The sequence below is a fragment of the Phoca vitulina genome, unplaced genomic scaffold, assembly GCF_004348235.1.
Source record: "Phoca vitulina isolate PV1807 unplaced genomic scaffold, GSC_HSeal_1.0 scaffold7, whole genome shotgun sequence".
In the NCBI taxonomy this organism is placed as follows: Eukaryota; Metazoa; Chordata; class Mammalia; order Carnivora; family Phocidae; genus Phoca; species Phoca vitulina.
The window spans coordinates 66,846,460-66,872,557 of NW_022589710.1; the positions used below are offsets into that span (position 1 = coordinate 66,846,460).

Below are 26,098 nucleotides of genomic sequence, written 5' to 3' on the forward strand. Positions count from 1 at the left end.
CAGGAGCTGTAAGGGCCTCCACCTGCCCTGCACCCCCAGACTTATGGGGATAGAGTCAGAGTCCCTATTTGTTCCCTCCTTGGGGACTCCCAGCCATGTGTTTCTTTATCATAAGGTGATACATCCCATTTGTACATAAATTGGAAGTTCAAAAAGAGAAATAATTTCATAATCTACAGATAACCACTATCCCCATCTTGGTATATTTCTTTCTTTGTCCTTTTCAATTGTAGAGATTTAGAACTAGATGGTTCTTGGTTCCATCCTTCTCACTTTATGGTAAACTGAGGCCCAGAGAGGGGAGGGACTCCCCAAGGCACCTAACTACTTAGAGCAGAACGCCAACAGGAAGTTGGGTCTCCTGCCCCAGATTCCCTCTGAAGGGGATTTGTATAAACTGGAGCAATACAGAAGAGGCCAGCCAGGAAGGGGGGAAGGACTGGGAAGTGGGGTGAGGGGTAGTGGAGGCCTGGGCTGTCTTCTCTGGGGTGGGGCCTGGAGGGGCATGAGCACTGTCCACTGTCCAGAGGCCTCTAGGCCAACACTTGAAAGACTGCCTGTCTGGTCCCGAAGGGGACCCTTGGGAACAGTGCTAGCAAGATTCCAGCCCATGAGGAGGCAGACTAGCAGTGAGAACCCTACACAGGGCCTGGGCACAGAACATCATAACTACTCGGTAAACTTGGGCTCTCCTCCCTTATCCCATCTGTGGTCATTTCCGAGCACCAACTCTGTTGGCGACCTGCTGTCATATCGAAAGGCTTATGAGGCTCCGTGGCCGGCTTGGCCACCGACTCTGTCCAGCCATGAGCCAAGAACTTTAAGAATGTGCCGCCTGCCGTAGTCTCAATGTTTGGTTGGAGATCTTCACACAGTCTGCCTGGGGCCTAATCGGTCACTTATTCAACAAATATTGACCGAGTGTTGACCGTATGCCAAGAATGACAATATGTGCTGGGAATACAGAGAACGAAAGTTCTGTCCCTGGAGAGTAAAAGTCAGACCGCTCTGTTTGCCTGGGTCTGTTCCGTGGTCTTTCCTGGTCCGTGCAAGCCGACATGCGGTGTCCTAGTGGGCTCGGCACTTGCAGAGTCCCCGCAGGGAGGCGCCCCTACAACCGAGCGGGACCTGGGCCCGGCCTGTTGCCTGCACGCCTCTTGGCTCCGCAGCGAGGCTGGGGGTCCTGGGGCATCGCACACATCTGGTTCATTCTCCTGGAGCCGGTCACGCGACCAGGTTTTCCTCCCACCCCTTTCTGTTAAACAAGGGTGGCTTTCCCGAAGATGACTGTACCTCACGTTGGAATCCTCTGTCAAATCTTTACATCCAGGACAGATGCTATAGACGCCTTTAGAAAGTACCAGTGCCACGTATGCTCTCGTCCCACCGCGGAACAGCCCTGTGTAGGGTGTGGTGATCATTAGTACACCAGGGTCCCAGGAAGAGGTGCTGCCCCTCAGAGATGACCTCAGACCCCCGGCCCCACTTTCTCCTTTGGTCTGGCTGACACCACTGCCCCAGGTCGGTCCCTCGGCCTCTGTGGGGTGAGGGCCAGCCCTGTCCCCTCTGGCCAGGCTCCCACGTCACCCCTCCCAGGCAGGCTCGTGGCTGGAGTCTGGCCCAGCCTCCGCCGCATCTAGCTTTTTCTCCTCTTCTTCTCCCACCTCATGACCCCTAAGGATGAACAGTCCTCCGGTGGGTCACCACCGTGTTCTGTAGGAGCAGGTGTTTGGTGGAACTTAAAGCCATCTGGAAGGTGGGCCTCAGAGACAGCAGGAAGTCAGCCCCTCCCCCAGGAAGCATCACTGCCCAGCGGGACTTGGAGCAAACAGGCCTAGCTGCGAGTGTCCATGTGGGCCTCGCCCTGTGTCCCCTGCCCCTCACTCTGTCCAGACGGAAATCGGCCAGGCCACAGGCCACCCTCTGCCAGGCCATGGGCTGGACCCGCACACCAGTCATGCACAGGCACCCTGCTTCTCCCCACCTTTGTTTGCTGTTCCATCTCACATTTCCCTTCTCTCGTTAGCACGTCTGTAGTGCCGATAGGTTCTCTATTTGACTTTGGCAAAACTCTGAGGCAAGTGAGAGAGGATGAGAGTTGTCCTAGTTGGAGCCCCAGACCAGCTCCCACACTCAGCAAGCTGCGACACTGAGGTCAGCATCAGGAGCCCCTTGGCCTCAACACGTCCCCTCACCTCCCAGGGACACACCACCCCTTGTGTGGGGCTGTCGTTGGACCAGGGCCGGCAGGTGGTGGAGGCCGGCAGAGAAGGCAGCCCTCTGTAGATGGGGAGAGAGGCGCCTTCCTAAAAGCACCAGCGGCCTGATTGGGGTCAAGGGCTGTTGGAGTGTGCAAGGACACAGGCAGGTCAGTGATTAGCAAGAGATGTTGGACTCTGTGGAGAGACCAACCAAAGAATTTGCCTTTTTTTTTTTTAAGTAGGCTCCACGCCCAGCACGGAGCCCGACACGGGGCTCAAACTTCCGACCCTGAGATCAAGACCGGAGCTGAGATTAAGAGTCAGCCGCCTAACCGACTGAACCCAGGCGCCCCAAGAATTTGCTCTGAATACTAATAAAAACAAATAGTTTTCAGGCCTTTACGGTTTACAGAGTACTTTTTCATGCAGTTCATTTACCCCTCACGGCAGCTCGGTGAGGCACCACTGTTGGCTTCAGGGGTCCCCTTTATATTCATTTTATAGACAGGGAGGCCCAGCTAACGGGTGTGGGGCAGAGCTCAGGCCAGGCCTTCTCCCTCCCGACTCTGCCCCCCACCCCCGCCTGCCTGCCCACATCAGTACCTTGCGGGGGACAAGGCAGTCAAATGTGCTCTCCCCAAACGAACGTCTGTCATACGTGTACAATGAGGGGTGTCAGCAGACAGCTGCATGCAGAGCAGGTCAGACGCCGTGCCCTGTGACAAAGGCTGGGTCACGCTGTCTCTCAGGCGTCCGGTCAGCAGCTCAGTCCTGGTTATGGCAGGGAGTACTTAGCCCGGGGACTGTCCCTTGGTTGGCCTCCTCTCTGAACAAGCCTGAACTTGGGGATCACTTGTGTTTCTGGGACTTATCTCTTCAGTGATTTTTCTTTTTATCTGAGCGAATTCAGCCCCATCCCTTCACCTGTGCTTCCCCTATCTGGGCTGGTGGTCACGAGTTCCCTCTAACCGTCCTGACTCAGCTCAGCAGAATAGACCAGGTGTCCGGTGTGAGCCGGGCACTGTGCACGGGGTGATGAGTAGGAGATGTGCTCTCTGCCCTCAAGAAGCGCAAGAGCTCCTAGGGAAGAGAAGACTGCTTTCAAACCTTCAAACCTCTTTAGTATTAGTGAGAGAGTTGGGTTGTGAGAGAGGCCCTTGCGTGTGGAGCAGGGAGGAGCGTGAGGATGTGGGAAGGCTTCCTGGAAGAGCAGACGGTACCCCAGGTGGACTGAGTGCCCCACACAAGGACAGAGAGGTGGGGAGCACAGTGTGTGGCGGCCAGATGCAGGGAGCAAAAGGTCTGCTGCAGAGCTGGGGCCGGGAGCAGCGGCTGCGGCGGGGGCTGGAGTCTCTTCCACAGAGTGGGCACCCAACCCCCTGAGGGTCAGGCTTGGGTTTTCCACAGATCATGGAGCTGTGATGTCTGTGCGGAAGAGGGGCGGGAAGCAAGGAGAGAGAGTGGAGTGCACAGGGTCCCCATTGGTGGCCCAACGCATTGTCAAGGAGAGAGATGGAGAGGCAGGTGGGCTCTTTCGGGATCTCAGACAACGCCACGCCACGGTAAGACCTGATAACCAACTCGAAATGGGAGGTGCAGGAGGAGGAGCTGGGTCCCCACCTGCTCCCTCCCCTGGATCCTGAAGGCCAGGCGCGGCTGACTGAGGTGACTCCGTGGTGGGGGCTCTGCATGGCCTCCACCTTGGCTTCCAGTTGCACCACACAGGGACTCATCAGAAATAACCCGACGCTGGGACAGTGTTCCCACCCTGGGATTTCCCACTGAAGAAGCTCCTGCAAGGGAGCTGTGCCAGGGTCTTCCCAATGAACCCTAGACAGCTCAGAAGGAGAGATCCTCCTCCCTGCTCCTCGTCCCTCCCTCTGCCACTGGGTCCACTGGGGCCAGTGGGGGGAACCAGCCAGGAGTAAGGAGACAGTGGGAGCCTCACGTCTGCTGCAGAGACCCCGTGTGACGCTGCCAGGCCCCTTCCCTGGGCCCCAGCTCCCACCTCTGAGACAGAGGGACCATGCTTCCTAATGGCAAGGATCCTCGTAGCTCAAAACAGATTCACATTTTCTTAGTTTGAGAAGAATGGAAGGCCTTACGCAGCCAAGCGTTGTCTCTTCCTGCTCTGTAGTATCTAAAATTCCAACCGTTGGGTTTTGAAGTATGTCTGCAGTGCAGGGGGCCAGACCCCCTGGGAGCAGCCAGGTTCCCACTCTCTGGAGGAACAGGCTGGCTGAAGGTATTGGGAGGAAGTCCAGCCCAACAGGCAGAATGAGGGACCCCAGCACAGGACCACCACAGACCACTGTGTAGGCGGTTGGTTGCCATCGGGGGTCCTAACGAAGGGATGGGAAACGGCCCCAGTGTCCGAGGCCAGACCAGGCGGGTGGACACAGAGACCTCTGGCCGCTAGCAGAACCCAAGCATCACACGACCTGGGTGCTAGCGTGGGCCTGGCTCGGGTAGGGGTGGGCTCCAGTCCTTAGACCACGTGCTAGACAGGGTCTCCGGAACGGGCTCAGCCCTGGAAGAGGGGCGACTCCAGATTCAGGCACGGGCTCGGCAGCCGAGGCCAGGCCCTAGAGCGAGGCAGAGCAGCTCGGTTTTCCAGAAGCCCAGTGAGCGGCAAAGCAGCTCAGGCCCGAGTCCCAGAATGGGGCGGGGAGGGCAGGCTGGGCTGTCTTGAATCCCTCCCGCCTGAGCCAGGACAAGCGGGTGGAGGCACAGAGCCTCTGGGTGGGGCTCAGGGGACACCTGTCCGACCTGCGGACGCTGTGTGAGGGCTGCAGCCCCCTGTCCTGTGGCTCTTCTGGTGGCGTGCCAGCCTGCCACCTTCATTCTTCACCCAGTCCGACCCCATGGTGTGACTGAACGGGAGAGAGTGGCCTTTGTAGGTCCTGTGAGTCTGGCTTACCACTCGCAGCTGTGTGACCCAGAGCAAGTCATTTCCCCTTTGCAGCCCGCCTCACCCAAGACAAGTCCTCTCGGTGGCTGACAGCGTTGTGAGAACGAAAATGAAGTTGACCTAAGTTAGGAGAGTGCCTGGGCTCTGCCAGGGAGTGGGGTTCTCCTGCCCCTGCTTCCTCAGAACAAGGAGGAAGGGGCGCTAGGACCAGGGCCTTGCCGAGTAGGAGACAAAAGAGATCCCTGTCAAGGATCTGGTTTTTAATTTGTTTTAAATTTTCTCATGTCTATACTGAACCCATACTACATGTTACTTGTAGTCAGAAAGTCCAATTTCTATAAAGAAGAGCAAAGTGATATAGGTTAAATTATTTCATTAGCGACGGGGAAAGCAAGCTCACATTGATCTCGTGCCTGTCGTGTGCCCGGCTGCCAGGCCAGGTATTTACAAAAGGCCCGTCTGCGGAAGTGTGCGGGCACTGTCTGTGCTGCCGATCATCCGAGCGCAGCAGAAGGCAGCAAGCAGGGGCGGGCTCGGGCTGCTCCACTCAGGGCAGCCTCTTTCCTTGGGTGCTGGAAGGCCCTCTCCTCCCGCCGCACAGCAGGCCCGCTGCCCACCGTCTGGATCCTCCTCCTTCCCCAGCTGAAACATTCACACGGGGACCAGCAAGGCGGCAAGGCGTGGCTCCCTGAAAACTTGGCTAGAGCCGATCCTGGGGCCCGGGACAGCAAAGTCTGGAAGCTGTGGCCGTGGAAGCTCACTTTGGGCATGAAAAGATTCGACCCATGTTGTGTCCCACCTGGTGGTGGGGACAGGACCTTTGAGGACGGGGAGGTTCAAGACCTCCGTGGCAGAAAGCCCGTGGTCACGGGAGGTAGTGGCTTCCGTTGCTGGGATCAGGCAGGAGGACCAGGCTGGGAGGCACACAGGAGACTCCTGTGCTGGGCCGGAGGCTGCCTAGAATTAGATGATCTGTTTCAGCTTCGGGATTCTGTTGCTGTCTATCCCGCTGTGTCCGTGATCCAGGGGACGACCTGCTAATCCCTCAGCGGCTCGAAGCACTTGTGGGAAAAGCCTTCACATCGTGGATTTTGTTGTGGGCTGAGCGTGGCAGCCGTTTGTCCTGGGGAGGAGACAGGCCCCTTCCCCATGTAGTCAGGGAGGAATGGGACCAGCCTGCCTGGAGTCTCTGCCCTGTCCCTGTGGCTCTGTGCAGTTCCCCAGTGACACCCGAGCTGGCAAAGAGAAGGAACAATCAGCTCGTTCTGTTTGGGGCAGAAGCCTGCCTGTTCTTGTGAATGTGGCTCATCACCAACCCCCATCTGAACATAGGGCGCTCGCAGCAGACCCGGGCTGCTCTGAGCCCTTGCCCCCAGGGCCAGTGTGTGGCCCGGTCAGTGACAGACTCTGCCATCCGTGCCTTGCTGTGTCCTGCCCACCCCCGGCTGCAGGCTCCTGGATGTGGGCAGGAGGGCCCCGCATCGTGGTGGGGAGACTGGGCTGTGTCTCCACTGGACCAGGTGCGAGTCCCTGGCTCGGACGCTTAACCCACCGTGACAATCATTCCTTTGCTCACAGGGCAGGACAAAGTGGATCTGCTGGGGGGCGCCTGGGTGGCTCAGTCGTTAAGCGTCTGCCTTCAGCTCAGGTCATGATCCCAGGGTCCTGGGGTCAAGCCCCGCATCGGGCTCCCTGTTCCGCGGGAAGCCTGCTTCTCCCTCTCCCACTCCCCCGGCTTGTGTTCCCGCTCTCGCTGTGTCTCTCTCTGTCAAATAAATAAATAAAATCTTTAAAAAAAAAAAAGGATCTGCTGGGTTTGGTGATGCCGAGCACACCGGTGATTTTAGGTGGAACGGGTTTGTGGGGCAGTCGGAGAGGGAAGGCGAGAGGGCTCAGTAGCTGAAGGACTGTCTCTGAGCCGTGTGAGCAGCACGGGGTGGTTCGTGGGCTCTGGGAGGAGAGCCCTGAGACGCGGAGAGAGACGTGATTGAGGGGACAGTCTGGGGATGGCATTGTACCTGTTGAGAGGTCAGGGTCGGCTCCTGTGGGCCAGGCGGGCAGAGACAGGGAGAGTTCCAGGTTGGTTTGCCAGGGCCTTTCTTCTCCGCTAACCTCTGTGCTTCTGTGCTTCTCTGTCCCACAGGCCCCTCCAGCCAGCGTCAGGTGCAGAATGGCCCCTCTCCTGAAGAGATGGACATCCAGAGAAGGTAATCCCCCACCCAGCAGGGCCAGTGGCACCCTTCGACTCCCGTAGACAGGCACTGAAGGGGGGACAGGCCTGACCAGAAGGAAGAGGGAGCAAGGTGGTCGCGGCTTTGTCAGAGTGAGGAAGGGGATGTGTGGTCTCATGGCGACTTGCAGTCCGCAGCATCCTGAGCTCAGGATGAACTCAGCCCTCCCACATGTGCCAGGAGGTAGCTGTCACGACGTGGAGGGGTTCAGGAACGTGACCAAGGCCGCGCTGCTGGAGATGGGCAGACAGACACCCAGGGCTGTCTGCCTGACGCCCGTGGCCTGGGCACCGTCCTGTGCTGCCCGCCACTCCCTCAGTGGATGCCTCGGGCGGGTGCCACGGCCTCTCAGGAGGATCTGAACCCCGGGCCCCTCACTTCCCGGCGGAGACTAAGGTGGACAAAGGCCGTGAACGCCCTTCGGGGGCTGCGGCAGCTCTTCAACAGTTTGGCCAGAGTTGTGTTGTTGTCCTTGTTTGCCAGCCTGAGAGGAGGCAGCTCCCGTGGGATGTGGGCCATAGGACGACACCCACCCTCGCTCCAGGGAGCTTCTAAAGCGCTCAAACTGGGAGGAAGGACCAGTGTCGTCCTGAAGTTACAGACGAGTCATGGTGGCCAAGGAGGGAGGAGCCGCCTCAGGTCACGTTGCCAGGGAAGACAGGGCCAGGGCGTGCACCCAGCCTGCCATCGCCTTGGCAGGGGCTCTGTATCTCTGAGAGGCTCTGAATCGGGCTCTGTGGAAGCTGTATCCAGGACGTGGGCCTGGTGCAGGCCCTCCCCATCCAGGTTCTCAGAAGAGGGGCCGAGCTGGGGGCCTGCAGCTAGGCTCACGTGGAATCCTGGGCTGGAGCTGGGGAGGCCCTGTCCCCACCCCTCCGCTGGCTGGGAGGATCTCTGGGGCCCTCCTTCCTCTAGCCTCTTCCCCACTCTGAGGAGTAAAGGCCGAGGCTCGGTAACCTCTGGGCGCCTTCTTCCCCGATGGGGTACTCTGTAACCATGGGCAGGTTCCTGCTCTAGGCCTCAGTTTCCCATTGGAACGTAACAGTGGTATTCCTCGCTCCGCTCGCCTCAAAGAAAGGAGGTAAAGATGGGAATGTGCTTCTAGACGGCCTATGGGCAAGAGAGACTCCTTTTATCAATTCCCACAGGTCTCTTGATTCCGTGGGCCTGTCTTCTGGCCTCTCAGAAATACAGCACGTTGTTGTTTATGAAGGGCTTTTACAGGTTTTAGCTTGTTTTATTCCTCACACTAACCTTCCGGGGCTCCTGTTACTGGTACCGTTGCTCACACAAGCCAGGAGAGCAGAAAGGACTTGCCCAAAGTAAGGAGAAATTAGAGGCACAACCAGGACCGGCAGCCTGTCTGGCCCCAGCTCAGCGCTCTGCCGGGTCCTGGGGCTGCCTCCACCCCGAGAAGGGCATGGGTGAGTCCCACCAGACTCAGGAATGAACATACAGAGCAGATGGGCCCTAAGCAGATCTCTCAGAACTGGTTAAACACCACCCTGCATTATCCTGACCCACCATCCAAGTCCAGCATTCCTTCCCGAGACCGCCCGCAGTCCACTGCCTGTGGGCCGGAGTGCCCCCTGGAGGCCCGGCTGTGAACTGCAGGAGTCAACACAGGCCACAGGGCGGGGACCCCGCTCCTCTGTGTCCCTGCTGGTCACCTCACACAGAGGGAGGCCCAGGGGAGAGAGGACTTATGTGGGGCCAGACACCAGGTGATGATTCCAAGCACAGGAACCTTGTATTCTCTCACAAACAGAATCACACCTGATTTTTAAGGATTTCCAAGCACTTTCATTTTGCTGAGGGCATCTAAGCATATGGATCCTGCTGGGAAAGTTGAAGTTTTGGATGATGTTTCAGCAGTTTGGATAGAGAAGCTGATGCAAGCACTGCTGAGAGCTTTTCCAACACCTTTCATGCCAGAAAGGCCTTTTCCATTATTTCGTAGGGATCGCACATAGTCCTTCCAAGAGCCCCCTGAACACGTGTTGTGCTTCCTCTGCGGAGAAGAAGCTGAGGCCCAGGGGAGGGGCGTGACTTGTCCATGCTCACGAAGCCACGATCCCAGAACAGGAGCCAGAAAGCTCACTACCTCTCAGTGGTCTCTGCAGTAAACTCTGGGTCCCCTCGGGAGGAGGTGCTGTATCACTGACCTTTCTTGAAGATGAAAGCAGCTGTATTTTTTCCTTCCTCCATGTATTTCTTGCTTCACAAAGTACTTACTGAGCAGCTGCTACATGCCAGGCGTGGTGCCCGCACCGGAGAAGCGCCGGCTTGCTGTAAACTGAGGGCGCAGTGCAGACACATGGGCGGCAACCTCCCGTTCCGCCGGCCGCCCCTCCCGCCTTCCCTGCCAGGCAGAGACCGCTGCTTGCCTCCGCGCGCTCTCCTCCTGAGCCCAGAGTAGGTGTCCGAACACCCCGTGACCCTGGGCTTCATCGGCACAGCTAATTAGAGTTGGCTCGCGACAGTTTTTGAAGCCTGGCCACTCTCCAGGGTCTGCATGACTCTGAGCCCCCCTCTGCCCCGGCATCTCAGTCTCGGATTCCGTGGACATATTTGTGCGTCGGTGTCCTCACTCCACCAGCCCTCAAGAGCACCGAGGTCACTCTGCCTTAAGGAGGGGACATTTGTGCTCGCTGAGGCACACATAGCATTGATCTCTAACGGAGGCCTGGCCTGCGGCTGGATCTGGGGTAAAAAGAATGAGGACATGCAGCCTTGGTGTCCACCTCTCCTGGCAACCAGCAATGCCTAAATTGTTCCAGGAAACGTAGTCAGGTGTAATAAAAATGGGTGACCCTGAGGTCAGGGCTGCTGAGGCCAGAGGCCCCCAAAAGTCAGATGAGCCCGTCCAGCCTGGGGAGAAGCTTGGTCTTTCAGCCAGATGGTCGCCGCAGCCTTCATGAGGGGCTTCCCTGTTGAGGTGTGCCTGAGACTGTTCAGGGGTGCTGCCAGCGCTGTCCTGTTCGGGGACCTAGAGCCAGTCACATGCCCCGCCCCCCGTGAGTGAGCACAGCGAGCCCGGCGGGCAGGGCCGGGGCGGACGGGCCAAGCTCACCGCCGAGGCCCCCGGCCCGGGCCGTGCAGCGGCGGTCAGGGAGTGCCAGCGAAACCCGACTCCGCAGCCCGGGCTCCCGGACACAGAGCCCCATTGTTCTCGGCGCCGAAACGTCAGGCCTGCTCTGCTGTTGTTTTTCAGACAAGTGATGGAGCCTCAGCAGCACCAGCAACAGCGGCAGGAGTCTCTAGAGAGAAGGACCTCGGCCACAGGTGAGAACCCCTCCGGGGCCTGCTCCTCTTGCTGCACCCGGCCCCTTCACTGGGCACCCCGCGCCCTCCGGGAAGAGCTGCCGGCTGCATAGGTCTCAGTGTGTGACGGTCACATCCGATGAAAGCAGGGGGACAAGGGGACAGAGCTGGGGGGAGAGGATGAGCTCGGCTCGGCCCGGCCCTTGCCCACCGGCCTCTGGTCCCCCAGCACTGGCTGCCCGAGCAGATGCTCCGTGGGCACGGGCCGTGGCTCTGGCACTGCGCTAAGGGCTAGGGACACACGGCGGTGAGCCAGGCGGATGCCGCCCCGGCCCAGGGAGCTCAGTGTCCAGTCGGGGGCACAAACAAGTGGAGGACACGGAACATCAGGGTGCACACATGGTGACCAAGTCAGTGCCAGCTGTGAGGCCACACAGAGGCGGGCCCCGCCGGCCCCGGGCTCAGAGCCCCTCCAGCCGAGGTGCAGGATCGTCCCAACCGTTGACTGGACCTGAGCTCAGGGAGGCCGGAGAAGGTCCCCTGAAGAGTGGCAGTGCTGATTAGTAAGCACAGGACTTCCCAGCCCCGCGAGTACCTTCAGATCCTGCGTTTTACGTGCTTCTCTCAAACACCCTGTGCAGTAAGCTGGGGAATGTTACCCCGGTTCACTGATGGGAAGACCGAGCACCACCCCCTGCCCGGTGGCAAGAGCCCCCACTCAGGCAGATGCTGGCTGGTAGCAGCCCCTCTCAGCTAGACTTCTGCACCGAGACCCCCTGTGGGCCCCCTGCCCGCTCTGGCCCACTGTCCACATTCTTAATGCACAGCCGTCCCTGTCCCACGTCACCCCTTCCCGTCACCCCTGTCCAAGCTGGCCTCCTAGCGGCTCCTTCCACGTTCTCCAGCACCTCTCCGGCACGTCCCATGCTCTTCTTCCGACCCCGACCCCACTCCTCCTTCACCATACTTGACTCCTGCTCTTCTGTCACCATCCCAGCGTGGTGGCCACTTCCCTGAGGAAGTCCCCAAACTTCCGGCTCTGCAGTTGGAGCCCTTCTTCTGTAGGCCACCGTGTGCCCACTCCCAGTAGCACACACCATCCTGCCACCGTTACAGAGGTGCATCCGTCTGTGTGACTGGCTCACTGCTTGCCCACGAGGCCATGAGCAGAGAGCCTGTGGCCGCGTTCCCCAGCGCCTGACACCGTGCTGGCCGCACGGCGGGGGCTTGCTGGGCGCTGGATGGAGGGCTGTGCGGATGGTGGACCGAGGACTGCCCAACACTCGGCATGGCTCCCCAACATATGCCCCACTCAGCCCTGCAACCAGTTACCCGCCACAGCACCTGGCTGCATCTCGGGGACCGACGGCCCGGTGCCTGGGGTGGTGCTGGGTACAGGGAAGGAAAAAGAGATGCAGTTTGTGCTACCAAAGCACTTCATCTCCCGTGGGAAGACCACGATTAGAGCAAGAGAAAGTTAGCTGAGTTCAAGGGATGTTACGTATGTGACACCGGGTCCAGCCAAGCCCCAGAATGCTGGGGAGACCAGGGTCGGGAGTGACAGACCAGGGCTGGGTGCATCCCACGGGGGCTTCCTGGAAGAAGCACCTTGAGCTTGTCCCTCAGAGGAGCAGGCTGCCCTCTGTCCCTCCTTCCAGGGAAGTAGCAGCTGGGGACTAGGGACCAACTAAGCTCCACCCTTGCCTTCCAGGACCCATCCTCCCACCGGGGCACCCCTCATCTGCAGCCAGCGCCCCCCTCTCATGTAGCGGGCCCCCACCCCCGCCCCCACCCCCTGTCCCACCTCCACCCACGGGGGCCACCCCCCCTCCCCCACCCCCACTGCCAGCCGGAGGAACACAGGGTGCCAGCCACGACGAGAGCTCCGTGTCCGGACTGGCTGCTGCCTTGGCTGGGGCCAAGCTGAGGAGAGTCCAGCGGGTAAGCGTCCGTGGGTGCGGGCAGGCCGGGCTGGGGGCCGCCTTCTCACCGCCGAGCGGGCAGTGCTCTCCCGTGTCTTGTGCTGGCCCTCCCACTGACCGTCACGGGCGGGGCGAGAAGCACCCCCTTGCAGATGAGGCGACTGAGGCACGGCCATGGGAGCAGCTGGCCCACCAGGTGGCAGTCAGCTGTGGGGTTCGGACTCAGGCCCAGGTCTCCCGGATCTGGGTCCCTCCTGCCTCCCACGTGGACCCTAGAGGTCCGCCTGCCTGTCCCAGCACATCTGCAGCGGCCTGGAAGGGGGACGGCCACGGGGCAGCTGAGTGTGGCTGCGGTTCTGACAGCAGCTCCCAGACAGCATCTGGCTTCCTTCCCCAGAGCCACCGCCTCCCCGGCACGTCACACCCACCTTAGCGAGGGCACAGACGCGAGCCAGCAGAGCTGGGCAGTGTCTGCTAGCCGACCAGCCGGTCCCGGTCCCTTGCTGGACTCTGGTTTGGTCGCCTGTGGGGCTGGGGGGGTGGGACTCGAGAGCCTCGGGCCTCTTGCAGCGCCCCACCATAAGAATCCCGTCCAGGCTTGCATGCACCCCCTCCCCCTCCAGTGACGTCCCGCCGCAGACTGAAACGCCACGTCCTTACCCCTTAGCCAGAAGATGCATCCGGAGGCTCCAGCCCCAGCGGGACCTCCAAGTCTGACGCCAACCGGGCGAGCAGTGGGGGTGGAGGAGGAGGCCTCATGGAAGAAATGAACAAGCTGCTGGCCAAGAGGTGGGTGTTCGGGCCCCCCCAGACTCAGCCACTTGTCAGGGATCTCCCGCTCCTCAGCATCAATGTGCAGCCCATGCCCGGCCCCAGGGCCCACTGTCCCCCAGGCTCAGCCAAGCAGGGGACTGTCAATCAGGTTCCCCTTCCCGGGGGCTCAGCCTGAGGCGTCAGGCCCGGAGGAGTCCTCTCAGCGCTCAGCCCCTCCTCGTCTGGTTGACTGACGCAGGCTCCTTGTACCAGCCTCGCGCCGGGCAGAGGGACATTTGGAGACCATCTCGGAGATGGGTTCCAGGGGAAAGCGGCGCATTCCCCACACTTCAGATCCCAACATAGATGAGACGTCTCGGTGCTGGCGCCTCCCAGAGTCTCGGACGGCGAGTGCGTGCTGCGGGGCCGGTCCTGCGGGGGCCCTCGGAGGGGGCACAGGGAGAGGCCTTCTGAAGGGCAGGAGCCCAGAGGACACCACCCTGGGAGGCGGAACAAGAGTTCCACCCGTGTCCCGGCTGGGCACTGGGGCCCAGGGCCTGCTCGTCCCCTTCTCCACACCAGCAGCCGTGGCTCCCGCTCGCCCAAGGCCATCAGCGGGTCACTGTGCCTCACGGTCGCGCCCGAGCTGACGCAGCAGGCGGAGGGGCCGGGCAGTTCCTTGTCAGAAGGGCTGCGGAGCCTGGATGTTCCTCGTAAATGTGGCAGCAGGAGCGTGCTGGCGCAGGTTGTCGAGGCCTCGGCCGCCCGGGGCCTGTCAGGATGCTCCTCCTTGTCCACGGAAGCCGCAGCCGCGCCGGCCCCCTCTCAGTCTCCCTCCAAATGGGCTCGCCCTGGCGAGAGCTGGACGGGGTGCCCCTCACTAAGTGCGCACGGCTCCGTGAGGATGAGGTGGGAGACCCAGGCCCCCAGAGGGCAGGTGGTTGGCCTGGGGCTTTGCAGCAGGGGCCGGGCCTCCGCACACACGGCCAGGGCAGCAGAGGGAGCCGTGAGGTGGCCCACCGCACACACGGGTAACCAAGAGCAGGGCAGACGGTGAGCAGTTGTCACCCACAGAATGGAGGCTCGCAGGGTCATCTCTCCCTGGGGGAAGCCAGGAGGGCTTCCCAGAGGAGGTTCCACACGAGCGCGGCCGGAAGGAGGAGAGCACTTGTCCAGGCTGAGGCGAGTGGGCAGTGCTACCACACGGGGAAGGCTGAGAGAGCCACCGGGCCTAGAGCCCAGGGCGTGGGGGAGAGTGACCGCAGGTCAGGCTGCAAGAGGTAGCCTTGTCTGCACGCACTTGGGCTCCATCTCACAGAGGTGAGCGGGGCCTTGTGTAAAAATAGATGTTGTTCAAAAAGAAAATATTCACGCCTTCCCCAAGTCCAAAATCAATGCGTCAGCAATAACAACCAGGCCTAGATGGTTCAGACCAAACGCAGAGGAAGTGCCTGAGGACAGGAAAAGGTCGGCGTCGCCAGAAGCCGGTGAGACGCCCAGATGCTGGCGGGACAGTCGAGGCCCCGCCCAGAACAAGCATGAGTGCACCCCGCCCACAAGGTTCAGCGAGCCGCTCTTGGAAGTGTGGAGTTTCTGCCTGTCCCTCGGGGGGCTGCGGCAAGGTCTCTCTCCCAGCAGCGGGGTACAGGCGGGAAAGTCATCATGGCCAAGAGCTGTGTGCCGGGCCCTCCCGGGACTGCCATGCCTGCCTGCTCTGTATCTTTAGAAAATTAAAGGCTGGCTCTGGGTGGGGACAGAGTGTCAGAGAGCAAAGTGGCAATGGGGAGCCCAGCCGGGAGGCCGCTGTTTCTAGAAAGAGGTGCTGCCGGCCGTCACTGGGTGTCCGAAGTGAAGACAGGAGGACAGACTTGAAATACGAGGCAGAGGCAGAAGTGGCTCCACTCCTTTTTTTTTTTTTTAAGATTTTTATTTACTTGAGAGAGAGCGTGAGCATGAGCAGGGGCGGGGCAGAGGGAGAGGGAGAAGCAGACTCCCCAGAGGCCAAACGGGGAGCCCAGCGCAGGGCTCAATCCCAGGACCCCGGGATCATGACCCGAGCCGAAGGCAGACGCTTAATGCCTGAGCCACCCAGGCACCCCTGCATTGGCTCCACTCTTGTGAGGAAGAGGCTGGTGGGGAGGATTCCCCAGGTTTCTAGGAGGAACGACTTCCTGCGGGCCTGTGCCCTGGCCGGGACAACCTCACCTCCTGAGTTCCGCGAGCGCTGCATGCTCTGGCAGCTTCGCTGAGCCCGGGGGCGCGTGTAGATTTGGGAGTTAGCCAGATGTGGGTGACCACCGAGGCCAAAACATAGGGGTGGGCTTCAGAGGCTAAGAGATGGGGTCCAGGCAAGTGGAGAGCAGGCAGATTGAGCAGAGGGCATCAGTTATAGCTCTCGGGGGTCCTCCCCTTTCTGAGCAGGGCAGGCTCACAGTGGTGTTCCAGATCAGGGAGGGTGCGGCTGCAGGACTAAGTTCCAATGTAGGAAGAGGTCGTTCTCCTTCCCACAAGGTAGTGGGGTTCCCTTCCCTAAGCCAGTCAGCCTGAAGACAGAATGCTCCCCCAGCCCTGACCTGTGACCGGGGGCACCTCTCCCTGTCCCACGTGGCCTGGCCTTGAGTGTCCTGGAAGCACAGCTGCCACGTGGCCAGACCCAGGCCCCCAGGGAACCTGGACAGGGTGCAAACCAACTTCTTCCAGCCCTCAGGTGCTATAAACAGACATAGGAATGCCCCCCGGGCCCTATTCTCCCTGCCCAGACCTGTTTTGTGCCCAGGGTCATGGGACAAGCACAGAAGACCTGGACATTCACCTAGGCATCGCCAAGGCCGCTCGAACAGTTGCCTCTTTCACACCAAGCAGGGGTCAGATCCCCACCACAGGTTCCTCTGAGGACCAGGCTGTGCCCAGCAGAGGCATCTGGGTCAGCGTGAGAACCTTCAGGAGCTGATTTGAACCTTCTTCCTCCTTGTATTAGGAGAAAAGCAGCCTCCCAAACAGACAAGCCGGCTGATAAAAAGGAAGACGAAAGCCAAGCGGTAAGCAGACCCCAGTCCTCGCCGCCCTGGGCACCCACCAGTGGGGGACACCAGGCCTTTGGGGGCACTGACCTGCACCCGGTTTGGACATACCTGTGATAGAAACTTCACCACGTGGTTCACAGGAGGGACAGGAGAGTTTGGGGGGACTAACGTGCAGAAGAGCCTGTGGAGCACCCCCACACTCTGGGGGAGCAGGCCTGTGCTCTCTGAGCATCTGGCAGGCACTGCTTTGCCCTGGAGCTCACAACTTCACGAGGTCAGATGAGAGGCCGAGAAGCAGGATCCAGCCCCAGAGTGCCATGAGGGGAAGGCCTGCAGTCTGGGAGCACAGAGGGGCCACGCAGACAGATCCCCGCCTCTGCCGGGAGAGGACCCAACAAGCAGACAAAGAAAGTGCTAAGGGCAGAGAGAGAAGGAGCAGCAGGGGCCCTGGGAGTAGAGGGAGACGTCCTGAAACCATGCCTGGAGCCTCCAGGAGAAGTGACATTTGCCCTGAGCTTTAAATGGTGAGCCCGAGTTTGCAGAGTGGAGACACAGTGGACGGGGCTGGTGGGGACGGAGGCCGACGCGCAGAGGGGTGGGCGAGTTTGCAGAGCGGCGTGGGGCACCCCAGCTCTCGGGGTTCTGCCTGGCCCGCCGGTCAAGCCTGCCTCCCCCAGCAGGAGGTACTTTTAGCAGCGGGGTCCTGAGGACAGAGCTAAGTTCTAGAGCTCACTTAGGCAGCAGCACTGATGAACTTGTGGGCTGGTTGGGGATAGAATGAATTCTTACCAAGTCCTCCTTTCTTGGTGAAAGACGTGAATGGGGTCTCCCACAACCAGGACGTAGGCTGTGCCCTGGGCAGCCCTGACCTACAGGGCTGACTAGAACCTCCCTCCCCGGGCCCTGCCCTGCAGCAGCCCCACCTAGGGTCACTTGCCTTCTGGTCCTCACAGCAGCCCATGGAGATGGGAGCCAGGCCTGGAGAAGGGAGGTCCCTTCCGTGGTCCTGCCAGGCTCCTCCCACGGGCAGCAGAAGGGTCCCAGTGGACAGTACAGAAGCTCCCCCGGAGCTCAGGCCATGCTCGTGCCCACGAGGCGCCGGCCTCGGTCGTGGGGCTCAGTAACGGGCAGGGCTTGCTGCTGGCCACAAAGAAAGTCGGCCCTGCTCTGCTGGAGCCCGCGTCTGCCCCCACAGCCTTCTCCCTCCCTGCCGGCCCACGGGCTAGCCGCACTCCCCACCGAGGTTGCGGGCTTGTCCTTGTTAACGGCAGTGCTCGTTGTCTGGCTGATTATAAAAGTAATGCGTGCTCCGCAGAGAACGTAAGAAGCTGCCGTTCCCTTGTGCCCTGGTCGAGCACCGTGCCCTTGCCCCCTGGCCTTCCGAAGCAGACTCTGAGGGCAGAGCTTTTCTTCTCCGTTTCAGGAAGAGCCGAGCACCTCTCCATCTCCGGGGACCCGAGCGACCAGCCAGCCACCTACCTCCTCAGGTAAGGGGCGCTGTCCCGCCCTGCGACGGGCACGAGGTCTCAGAGCAGGAGGGGCCCCCCAGCCAGAGGACGCACCCCGGAGCCTCGCTTTACAGATGAGCTGTGAGGGCCGGTGAGGTGACACGAGCGGGTCTCCCTGACGCCTTCCGGAAGCCCCGAGCCTCCGGGACGAGCCCGGACAGGCGCAGCCGTGGAGTCCACGCTGAGCCGGAGCAGGTGCTGGTGTGGCCACCTGGGCTGACGGCCCGACGACACGAGAGCCGGCCGGGCCGTGACGGCCCCCGCAGCCCTCTCGGGTCCCACACGGGGCGAGGAGGGCTCTGCCTCAGGGGCTCAGGCCCCGGCCTCAGGCCAGGGCTCTGAGGGGGAGCACGGACCCGTCTCGCTCGCTGTGGCGCTCAGAGGAGGCGTGCCCGGTGACGCTTGCACAGTAACGGGTGAGGACACACAGCCGCAAACCCAGCTCAGAAGCCCGTGGGAGCTCCAGGACGCGGGGATGTCATTAGGAGGCCGCGGAGCGGGAAGAAGCCGCCGGGCCTGGGCTCGGTCGTCCCACAGACGCTCGTCAGCCGTCTGCCCCGAGCCACGCCTGTGCTCCCGAGCCTGGCGGCAGAGGCAGAGGGGAAGCCCCCCCCGACCCCGCAGCCGAGGGAGGCCCTGAGCAGCTGCGGCAGCGGCCTCTGGTCCCGCTGCCCTGCCGGCCCGGCTGCCGCTCCTCCTCGCTGCGTCGGTCCCCGGGGATTCTCGGTGAATGACTCCACAGACACCTCACACCCCAGTGGAGGGTTATGTGTTTCCCAGTTTAGGAGGTGACGTGTTTTGCTCAAGGCCACATGCCTGGCGCCTGGATGTGGTCCCAGCCCTTGTGCCTGTGGGCCCAGTGTGCACCCCACAGTGTGGCCTTGCGGAGACCCTCCTGAGGACAGGGGGCTTCCCTGCAGTCCCTGGGGGTTTCTCTTCTGTCTCTCTGCCAACCCTGCAAAGTCAGGAATTCAGTTCAGTCCAGCTGCTCTCTTGAAATAAAATGAAATATTAATTTAGCCCCACTTGCAAGCGATAATGGAAGGAGAAACCAGCTTTCAGGGCGTGAGCGGGAAAGGAGTCTGGAGAGTGTGGAGCAGACAAGCGTCTCGGGGCAGCAGGTGGACATGTGGGCCTGCGGGCTGCCCTGAGAGCATCCAGGCCGAGGGCTTCCTCCGCCCCATTCGGCCCTTTGCTGGAGTCGTGGGTCGACTCCAGGAGTCACGGTTAAGAGGTTCCCTGACCGCTGGGTTCACAATCCCAAGAAGAGACCCAACCATGGTGAGAGGACTCAGAACCAGGCCACAGTCAAGATCAGCCAGGTCGAGGGGATGGGAGCTGTGTCCTGAGGGGGGAGACGCAGGGTGACCGCAGAGCCCTCCACAGCCCTGCAAGGGCCAGACTGGGAACAGAGAGCCGGGTTGTCCGCTCCGCCCGAAGCCTACCTTCCTGATGGGGCAGCTCTGCGCCCTCAGCGTTGGGGGGCCTCCTGCCTGGGATGTGGCGGGGGGTGGCCGCTGAGAGTCCTCCCAGATCTGAGGCTCTCTGTCCACTGTATGGATTGACAGAGGCTGGCCGGAAGCCCTGGGAGCGGAGCAACTCGGTGGAGAAACCCGTGTCCTCGTTACTGTCCAGGTGAGCCGCCCTGGGAAGGCGGAGCTGTGAGTCCAGGGGGGCCAAGGCGGCGACGGGGCGATTCACGTGTCTGTTTCATTCCGTGCCCTAGAACCCCGTCTGTGGCCAAGAGCCCCGAAGCTAAGAGCCCCCTTCAGGCGCAGCCTCACTCTAGGTACTGAACAACCCCGTCTCGGGGGCCTCCTCTGTCCCCTGCCCGTGACTAACACTCCAAACCCGCCCCGTGTGCTGTCACCTAACAGTTTGCTCTGGGAAAGGGTGGCCTGTTCCCTCAGACCGGGGGAAGGCAGGGCTGGAGGGACTGCAGGGGCTGTGCGGACCTGCTCCTGGCTGTCCCCTCACAGAGGGAGAGACCGGGGCCGGGGGAGGGCGGGAAGTGACGCTCCGGCTCACTGTGACCTCGGGCAAGCCAGGTGGCCTCTCCCTGCCTCCACTCCTCCCCCACCCCGTAAAGAGGTCTCTCAGTCCCTGCGTCCTGTGACGCTGTGTGGCGGGCCACGGCTGGACGCAGGAAGTGCTCACTAGCCACAGCCGCGTCCCGCCGCTCAGCTGATGGCTCGGGACCGGCCTCCTCTGCCCACAGCGCACAGCGCCATGTTCCCCCAGAGAATCCAAAAGCTGGCGTGATAGCAGGATAGAACATTCAAAACTGAGGGGTCCCCAAAAGTGAGAGAGGCAAAAGCCACATAGTCCCCATGGGCCAAGTGTGGCCTGAAGTTGCTGGTCTCTGGAACCCGGACTAGGAAAGGTCTCCACTGCCCCGCAGACTGAAGGGGCCGCTCCTCCCCCAGGACAGGCCGTGCTGGAGCCTGGGCTTGCAGACTGGAGCCAGGCGCTCGGGGAGCTCCAGCCCGGCTCTGGCGGGAACGGGGATGACCGATGCCGGTCGTCAGGAATGAGGTCTCAGTGGGCAGCCAGGTTCTGAGCTGGGTCCTGCAGGTCCCTGCCAGCAAGGAGCCCGTTTTCTGTCGGGAAGGCCCGTGCACGAGGCAGCCGTGTGTTCTGAGAGGTGCTGTGTGGAAGACAGGGTCCCATGGCAGACCGGGCTGGGGACAGAGGTGCTTTAGTGCATGGGCTGGGGCAGACCTCTCAGAGGTGGCATTTGAGTTGACCTGGATGAGGAGGAGCCTGCCCTTGCAAAGAACGTGGGGACAGCCTTCCAAGCTGGAGGAGATGGTAAGTGCTGAGGCCCTGTGACCGAGTTCACAGAGCAGAAAGCCGGCCAGCATGGCTAGCCCGTGGCGGAAGGTGGGGAGGGCCGAGGGAGGTAAGCTTAGAGGGGTCACAAGGGGTCCCGGGGCTGGAAGGCTGGGTCTCATTTCTGTGTGCAGGACCCCAGTCCTCAAGCTTTAAGCACAGGGCGCCGTGCTGGACCAGCACTTTCCCCCTGGCTATGAAGGGCGTGGGGACCAGCATGGGCCAGGAGCCAAAGGAGGGGCCCCGGGACAAGGGAGGAGGCTGGGCCGCCAGGGCGGCCCCTACAGCTCATCCACACGGGCAAGGACACTCTCAGGGGCTGTCCCCTCGGGTTGGGGCTCTCCGCCTCTGAGACCGGTCTGTTCTCTAGTTTCACAGAGGGCTCCAAAGGGGGCATGTGGTGACAGTCCACCTCGGCGTCACTGTGGGGGGGGCTGTCAGGTGTGCACGTGGGAGAACTGAGGCCCCGGGAGGTGAAGCAGTTTGCCCAGGTGGCCCGGGAAATTGCTGCTGGAACAGACACTGAACCCACAGGCCGGACATGTGGAGCCGAGGTCTCAGGCTGCACCTCTTTCCCCATCGGGATCCAAAGTTACTTAGACCCCTTGGCCTTTTTCTTGAGTTCAGCCAGCAGGGGCGCAGGGGCACGTTCTACGTTCTTCTTTGCTTTTTTTTTTTCTTTTAAGATTTTATTTATGAGAGAGAGAACACGAGCAGGGAGGAGAGGGAGAAGCAGGCTCCCTGCTCGGCGGGGATGGGGCAGCTCTGCGCCCTCAGCGTTGCGGGGAGCCCGATGCGGGGCTCGATCCCAGGACCCCGGGATCATGACCTGAGCCGAAGGCAGACGCTTAACGACTGAGCCACCCAGGCGCCCCTATTTTTTTTGTAATCCAGGCTTGGGCACTGAACTACTAAACTTGGGGTTTGTTTTCTTGGCTTTATTAAGATATCATTGCCATCTAACATTGTCTGAGTTGACACGGCGATCCACGTGTGTGCGTGCGGTGAAATGCTCCCCGAGATCAGGTTGGCTGACCCACCTCTCGGTTTCCAGATCCACTGGCTTAGCTGCTCTCACGTGTACACCTTGTGCTTAGCTGTAGTCCCCGGGCTGCACACGAGATCCCAGAACTCCCTCATCTCCACCCGGAGGTGTGTGCCCTTTGACCTCCTCCACCCGCCCCCCAGCACCCCCAGCCCTCAGCAATCTCCTGTTTCTGGGCCTTTGGCTCCTTTAGATTCCGCACATCAGTGAGACCACGCCGTGCTAGTCTTTCTCTGCCTGACATCACTCCGCGTCTCGCCCTCCGGTCACCCGTTGTCACACGCAGCAGGTGTCCTTTGTCCTGGCCGGGCGGCAGTCGCTGTGTGTGCGCCACATCTTCTTCATCCATCCGTCCCTCAGCAGACACCTGAGGCTGTCAGTCATGCTGCCGTGACCGGGGTGGGGGTGGGGGGGGCTGTCTTCAGGACAGTGGTCTCCTTTCCTTCAGACGCACTAGCCCTGGTCTGGTTTGTCCGCAGTGGCCGGGCCTGCTCTCGCCCTAGAGAGGGGCCCCCCTGCAGCCGGGCTGGCCCTGCCAGGTCACCTGTCTGTCTGCCGTCCGTCACCCCCGCGGTCCCCGCCACTTCCCCGGACCCACAGGCCCCGACCACCATTCTCTCCCCAGGAGATTAAGTGGGACCCAGACTGCAGACCCTTGCGCACCGCTGCCCTGCTTTAAGAGGCCGAGTGGCCAGAGGAGCATTTTGTCAGGATTTTCCAGGGACGGTTCATGTACGGGAGACACCGCACAGCAAACTAGCTAACCTTAGTTTGGCAGCTTTTCAAGGAAATACAATCCATGCCTCAAAAGAGCAAAACCACTTCCAAGGACGTTTCCTGAAAAAAGTTACACACTAGATAGGACCAGTTACCAGAAGTGGGTGCCCTTAGGATCAGTGTGGACCGTGCAATTTTGTGGTTTTGCTTTGTACTTACTGCCACCGTCACTAGCTTTCCCCAAGCCTCAGTTTAGCCAGGAACACAGACCCCTCGCTGAGGAGTAGCCGTTCTTTCCGGAGGGGGCAGCGTGTGACCTGCCCTGTCACATCTGTGTACGAGCTCGCACATCAGCAAACAGCCCCGTCGTCGTGCCCCAGAGCTGGGAAGTATGGTCACAGGATCCATGAGACCCTCTTGAGGTGGAGACGAGCCATCAGAATCCTGTTAGAGTAGCTCCAGAGTGGCCAGGGGTAAAGCACAAAGCATTTGAAAGACGATGGGAAGAGGGCCGTGCTTGGCCCGCGGTCCTGGGCTGAGCTTGGAGGCACACCCGGCCTGCTCTCTCAAGCTCTGTCCCCGCGGGGGGGGCACCCGCCGGCCCTGCCGCCCCCCTTACCGCACCCTGTCGTCCTCTTCAGGATGAAGCCGGTGGGGAGCGTGAATGACGTGGCCCTGGATGCCTTAGATTTGGATCGGATGAAACAGGTGAGTGTGACCTTTCCTGGGAGGCCATGACAGAGCCAGAGGTGGGGACCCTCTCGGGTCCACGCGGGTAGGCAGGCTCGGCAGGGCGGCCGGAAGTTGCTCAGGGAGCCAGCGGTGGAGGAAGGGGGCCCCCCACCCCGTCATCAGCAGAAAAGCACCCCTCTGCCCTTCTGGACACTCCAGCCTGCTCTGGGCCCCCCCACCCCCACCCCTGGGGCTGCCCCTGGCAAAGCCAGCTTCCCGGACTCTGCTTCCTGTCCCTTCACTTTGAGGCTCTGCTCCCAACAGGAGATCCTCGAGGAGGTGGTCCGAGAGCTGCACAAAGTGAAGGAGGAAATCATCGACGGTGAGTGCGGGGCCCACCCTGGGGTGTCACCCAGGGTCCTGGGGGAGCGGCAGGGCGGCCTGGCCCCCAGGGCTGCAAGGCAGCAGAGCGGTGGCGGCCCAGCCAGGGAGACCCTCCTGGGCCCAGAGGCCGCGGTTCCACGTCACCCCCATTCTCTGGTCAAGCAGACTGAGGCTCGGTTAAGTGAGGGGGGGTGACAGCTAGCTCCGCACTCCCCCGCTTCCTCCCTGGGACAAGCGTGTGAATGTGTGGAGGGGAGAGGGATCGGAGAGCGCATTCCAGAGCAAGACCGTTGAAGCCGCCTCCTGTCTGTCCCTCGTCTGTCTCAGTGTCTGTGCACTCAGACTGCCTCTCTGGACTCTGCCGCCTTTGATCACCGGGTCTGGGTTCCAAGCGTGGCTGCGGCCTTCCCCGGGGGGCGGTTACTGGGACCAAGAAGCCACAGAACCACCTGGGGCTGTGACGCAGTCACCCGCTTGCTTGGCCCCGGGCTGGGCAGGCCACGCCAAGCGCCTCTGGCTGCAGAGACCAGGGCCCCGGCACAGGGCATCACAGCCGTCCTGGCGCCGCCTGCCCGGGCCTTCGAGGCAGCTGGCTCAGGTCCGGCGCCGGAGGGAGAGGAAGGGTTTGGGCAGAGCGGGCTCGCCCTGGGAGCGGGCAGTGAGGCGCAGCCCGGGCCCAGCCCGCCTCCCTCCCCCTCCTGAGGGGCCTGGTCCCCACAGCAGCAGCGGGGACCTGGGCACGAGAGGGCTCCATGAACTAAAAGGGGTGCGCGCTGGCGGCAGGGGGCTGGAGAGGGGAGGGCAGGGTGGGAGCCCACGTGCGGGGCCGCCGGGCCTGGACCCCGTGCCCCGAGCTGGGACCGGCCACGCCCTGTCCTTGTCCCAGCAGAGCACGCTCAGTTCTTGTTTGTCCGGTCCCCCTGCCCCCCAACGGGCCTGGGCAGGGCAGATAAGGAGTTAATGAATGAAGAGCAAGGCCAAGCCCCGGAGCCAGAGAGGAGACACCAGGCCCACTATTAACTCTGCTTTATTGCTGGGGCCCCCACCTGGGAGGGGCCGGCCCTCTGCCCCAGGGCCTCGCTCTCCGACTGCAGGAGGCTGGGGAGGCTGGGGAGGCGCAGCCTCGGATGGAAGCGGCCTCGTGGGCAGCCGCTGGGCCCGAGGGAAAGCACAGGCAATGTGGGGGCTCCGAGAAGCACCCCCGTGTTACTGGCTAAGTGCCCGGCACTCCGCTCTTTCAGCTCCAGGCCCAGTGGGGTCTGTCTGGCGAAAGGCCCCAGTCTGGGGGGTGAACCGTGGGGGGTGGGGACAGGGAGCTGGGGAGAAGAGTAAGAGGAGCCCTGCTCAAGGCTGGGCCCTACCTGCTGCCGCTGCCAGAAGCGGGGCTCCGGGTCCCCGAAGCAGCACCAGGTGCCCAGCTCTGAGGCGGGAGGCAGGCCAAGCACCATCCGCGCCCCCCCGCCCCCCAGCTCGCCCTCTACCTGGGAGGGGCAGCACCGCCCTCGGGAGGAGCGCCCAGAGGGCTCTGCGGTCACCCCCGAGTCTGTGCCCGAGTCCTCTGCGCTGCTTGACCTCAGCCTGCGCCTCGTGACCTCCGGGAGCCTGGCTGAGGCTCTAGGAGATGGAGCAGGGCACACACCAGGAAGGACCTGCCCGGGGGCGTGGGCACAGGGCCCCACAGACAACCAGGCAGGCCTTGTCCCTGCTGCACCTGAGCCTCCCTGTCCTGTCCCTCAGCCATCCGGCAGGAGCTGAGCGGGATCAGCACCTCATAGTGCCCTCGGGCCCTGCTGCTGCCGCCCGGGACACCAGGCCAGCGGACGGCGGGGGACAGCGAGGAGCCCGGCGGCCCCAGGCCTCCAGCACACGGAAGCCCGCACTGAAGCCGGGATGTGCTTCATTTAGAAGTCTTAACCTGTGATAAAATATTAAAATGAGGAAACAAGTTCAATTTCTGGATTTTTTTAGATTCTGACACAGAACACCAGGTCTACTCGCCTTTTTTGTATTTTATATTTGCCTATTTAAGTGTACATTTCTTTTGGTTTATAGAGGACTCCCCAAATCACGCGCTTCATTAGATGGTTTCCGAGTTTTCTCCTAGGTGATGCTGTTAACACCTCGGCTGGCAGTGGTGAGCTGTCCCCAGCGTCGTGGTGGTGAAGTCTGTCCACGCACCGCGGTGTCTGTGTCCACGTGGTAATAAACGCTTACTGTCCACACCCCTGGCTCGGGCTCGCTCTCTCACGCCGCCTCTTGGCCGCTCCGGGCTGAGGATGCCCCTTCTGGGGGACGGCCCGCGGGCCTCGTGGCCAGGAGCAGCAGCAAGGCGGCGGCGGCGGCCCTGGGCCTGGGCCTGGCGGGCAGCTGGGCTGAACGCGGACGGGAAGGCGGGAGCGAGAGCAGGGGCCGCTCAGGCACTTCCAGCCGGGGGTCCTGGGGAGGGCTGCCCCCCGTGGCCTCCCCCGAGACGGGCCCGAGTGCCACCCACACTCGAGTATCAAAGGGGCTGGCTCCGTTCCGACCGCAGCTCGGGGAGTGCTGGCTTGGGCTGAGCAAGGCAGCGGGGAAGTGACAGGCTGCATGGTCCCGGGAGGACCCCGGCCCTGCCCTGCACGCCCACCGAAGGCCCACC

General features: G+C 61.7%; 1 protein-coding gene across 4 annotated transcripts in view; it reads left to right on the forward strand.

Annotated features, from left to right (window-relative positions):
• EVL (Enah/Vasp-like) overlaps window positions 1-25,685 on the forward strand; it is a 145,450-nt gene extending 119,765 nt beyond the window's left edge. For 3 of the 4 annotated variants that reach the window (XM_032405919.1, XM_032405917.1, XM_032405918.1), the window contains exons 4-14: window positions 7,256-7,319; window positions 10,558-10,628; window positions 12,319-12,548; window positions 13,197-13,318; window positions 16,260-16,320; window positions 17,729-17,792; window positions 19,382-19,448; window positions 19,540-19,602; window positions 23,049-23,115; window positions 23,404-23,461; window positions 25,201-25,685. In XM_032405919.1, the coding sequence (XP_032261810.1) occupies window positions 7,256-7,319; window positions 10,558-10,628; window positions 12,319-12,548; window positions 13,197-13,318; window positions 16,260-16,320; window positions 17,729-17,792; window positions 19,382-19,448; window positions 19,540-19,602; window positions 23,049-23,115; window positions 23,404-23,461; window positions 25,201-25,238 (905 nt within the window). In that variant the 3' untranslated portion in view covers window positions 25,239-25,685. The remainder of the gene's footprint in view (window positions 1-7,255; window positions 7,320-10,557; window positions 10,629-12,318; window positions 12,549-13,196; window positions 13,319-16,259; window positions 16,321-17,728; window positions 17,793-19,381; window positions 19,449-19,539; window positions 19,603-23,048; window positions 23,116-23,403; window positions 23,462-25,200) is intronic. The other variant, XM_032405921.1, reaches the window with a different exon arrangement.
• Window positions 25,686-26,098: the final 413 nt, after the last annotated feature.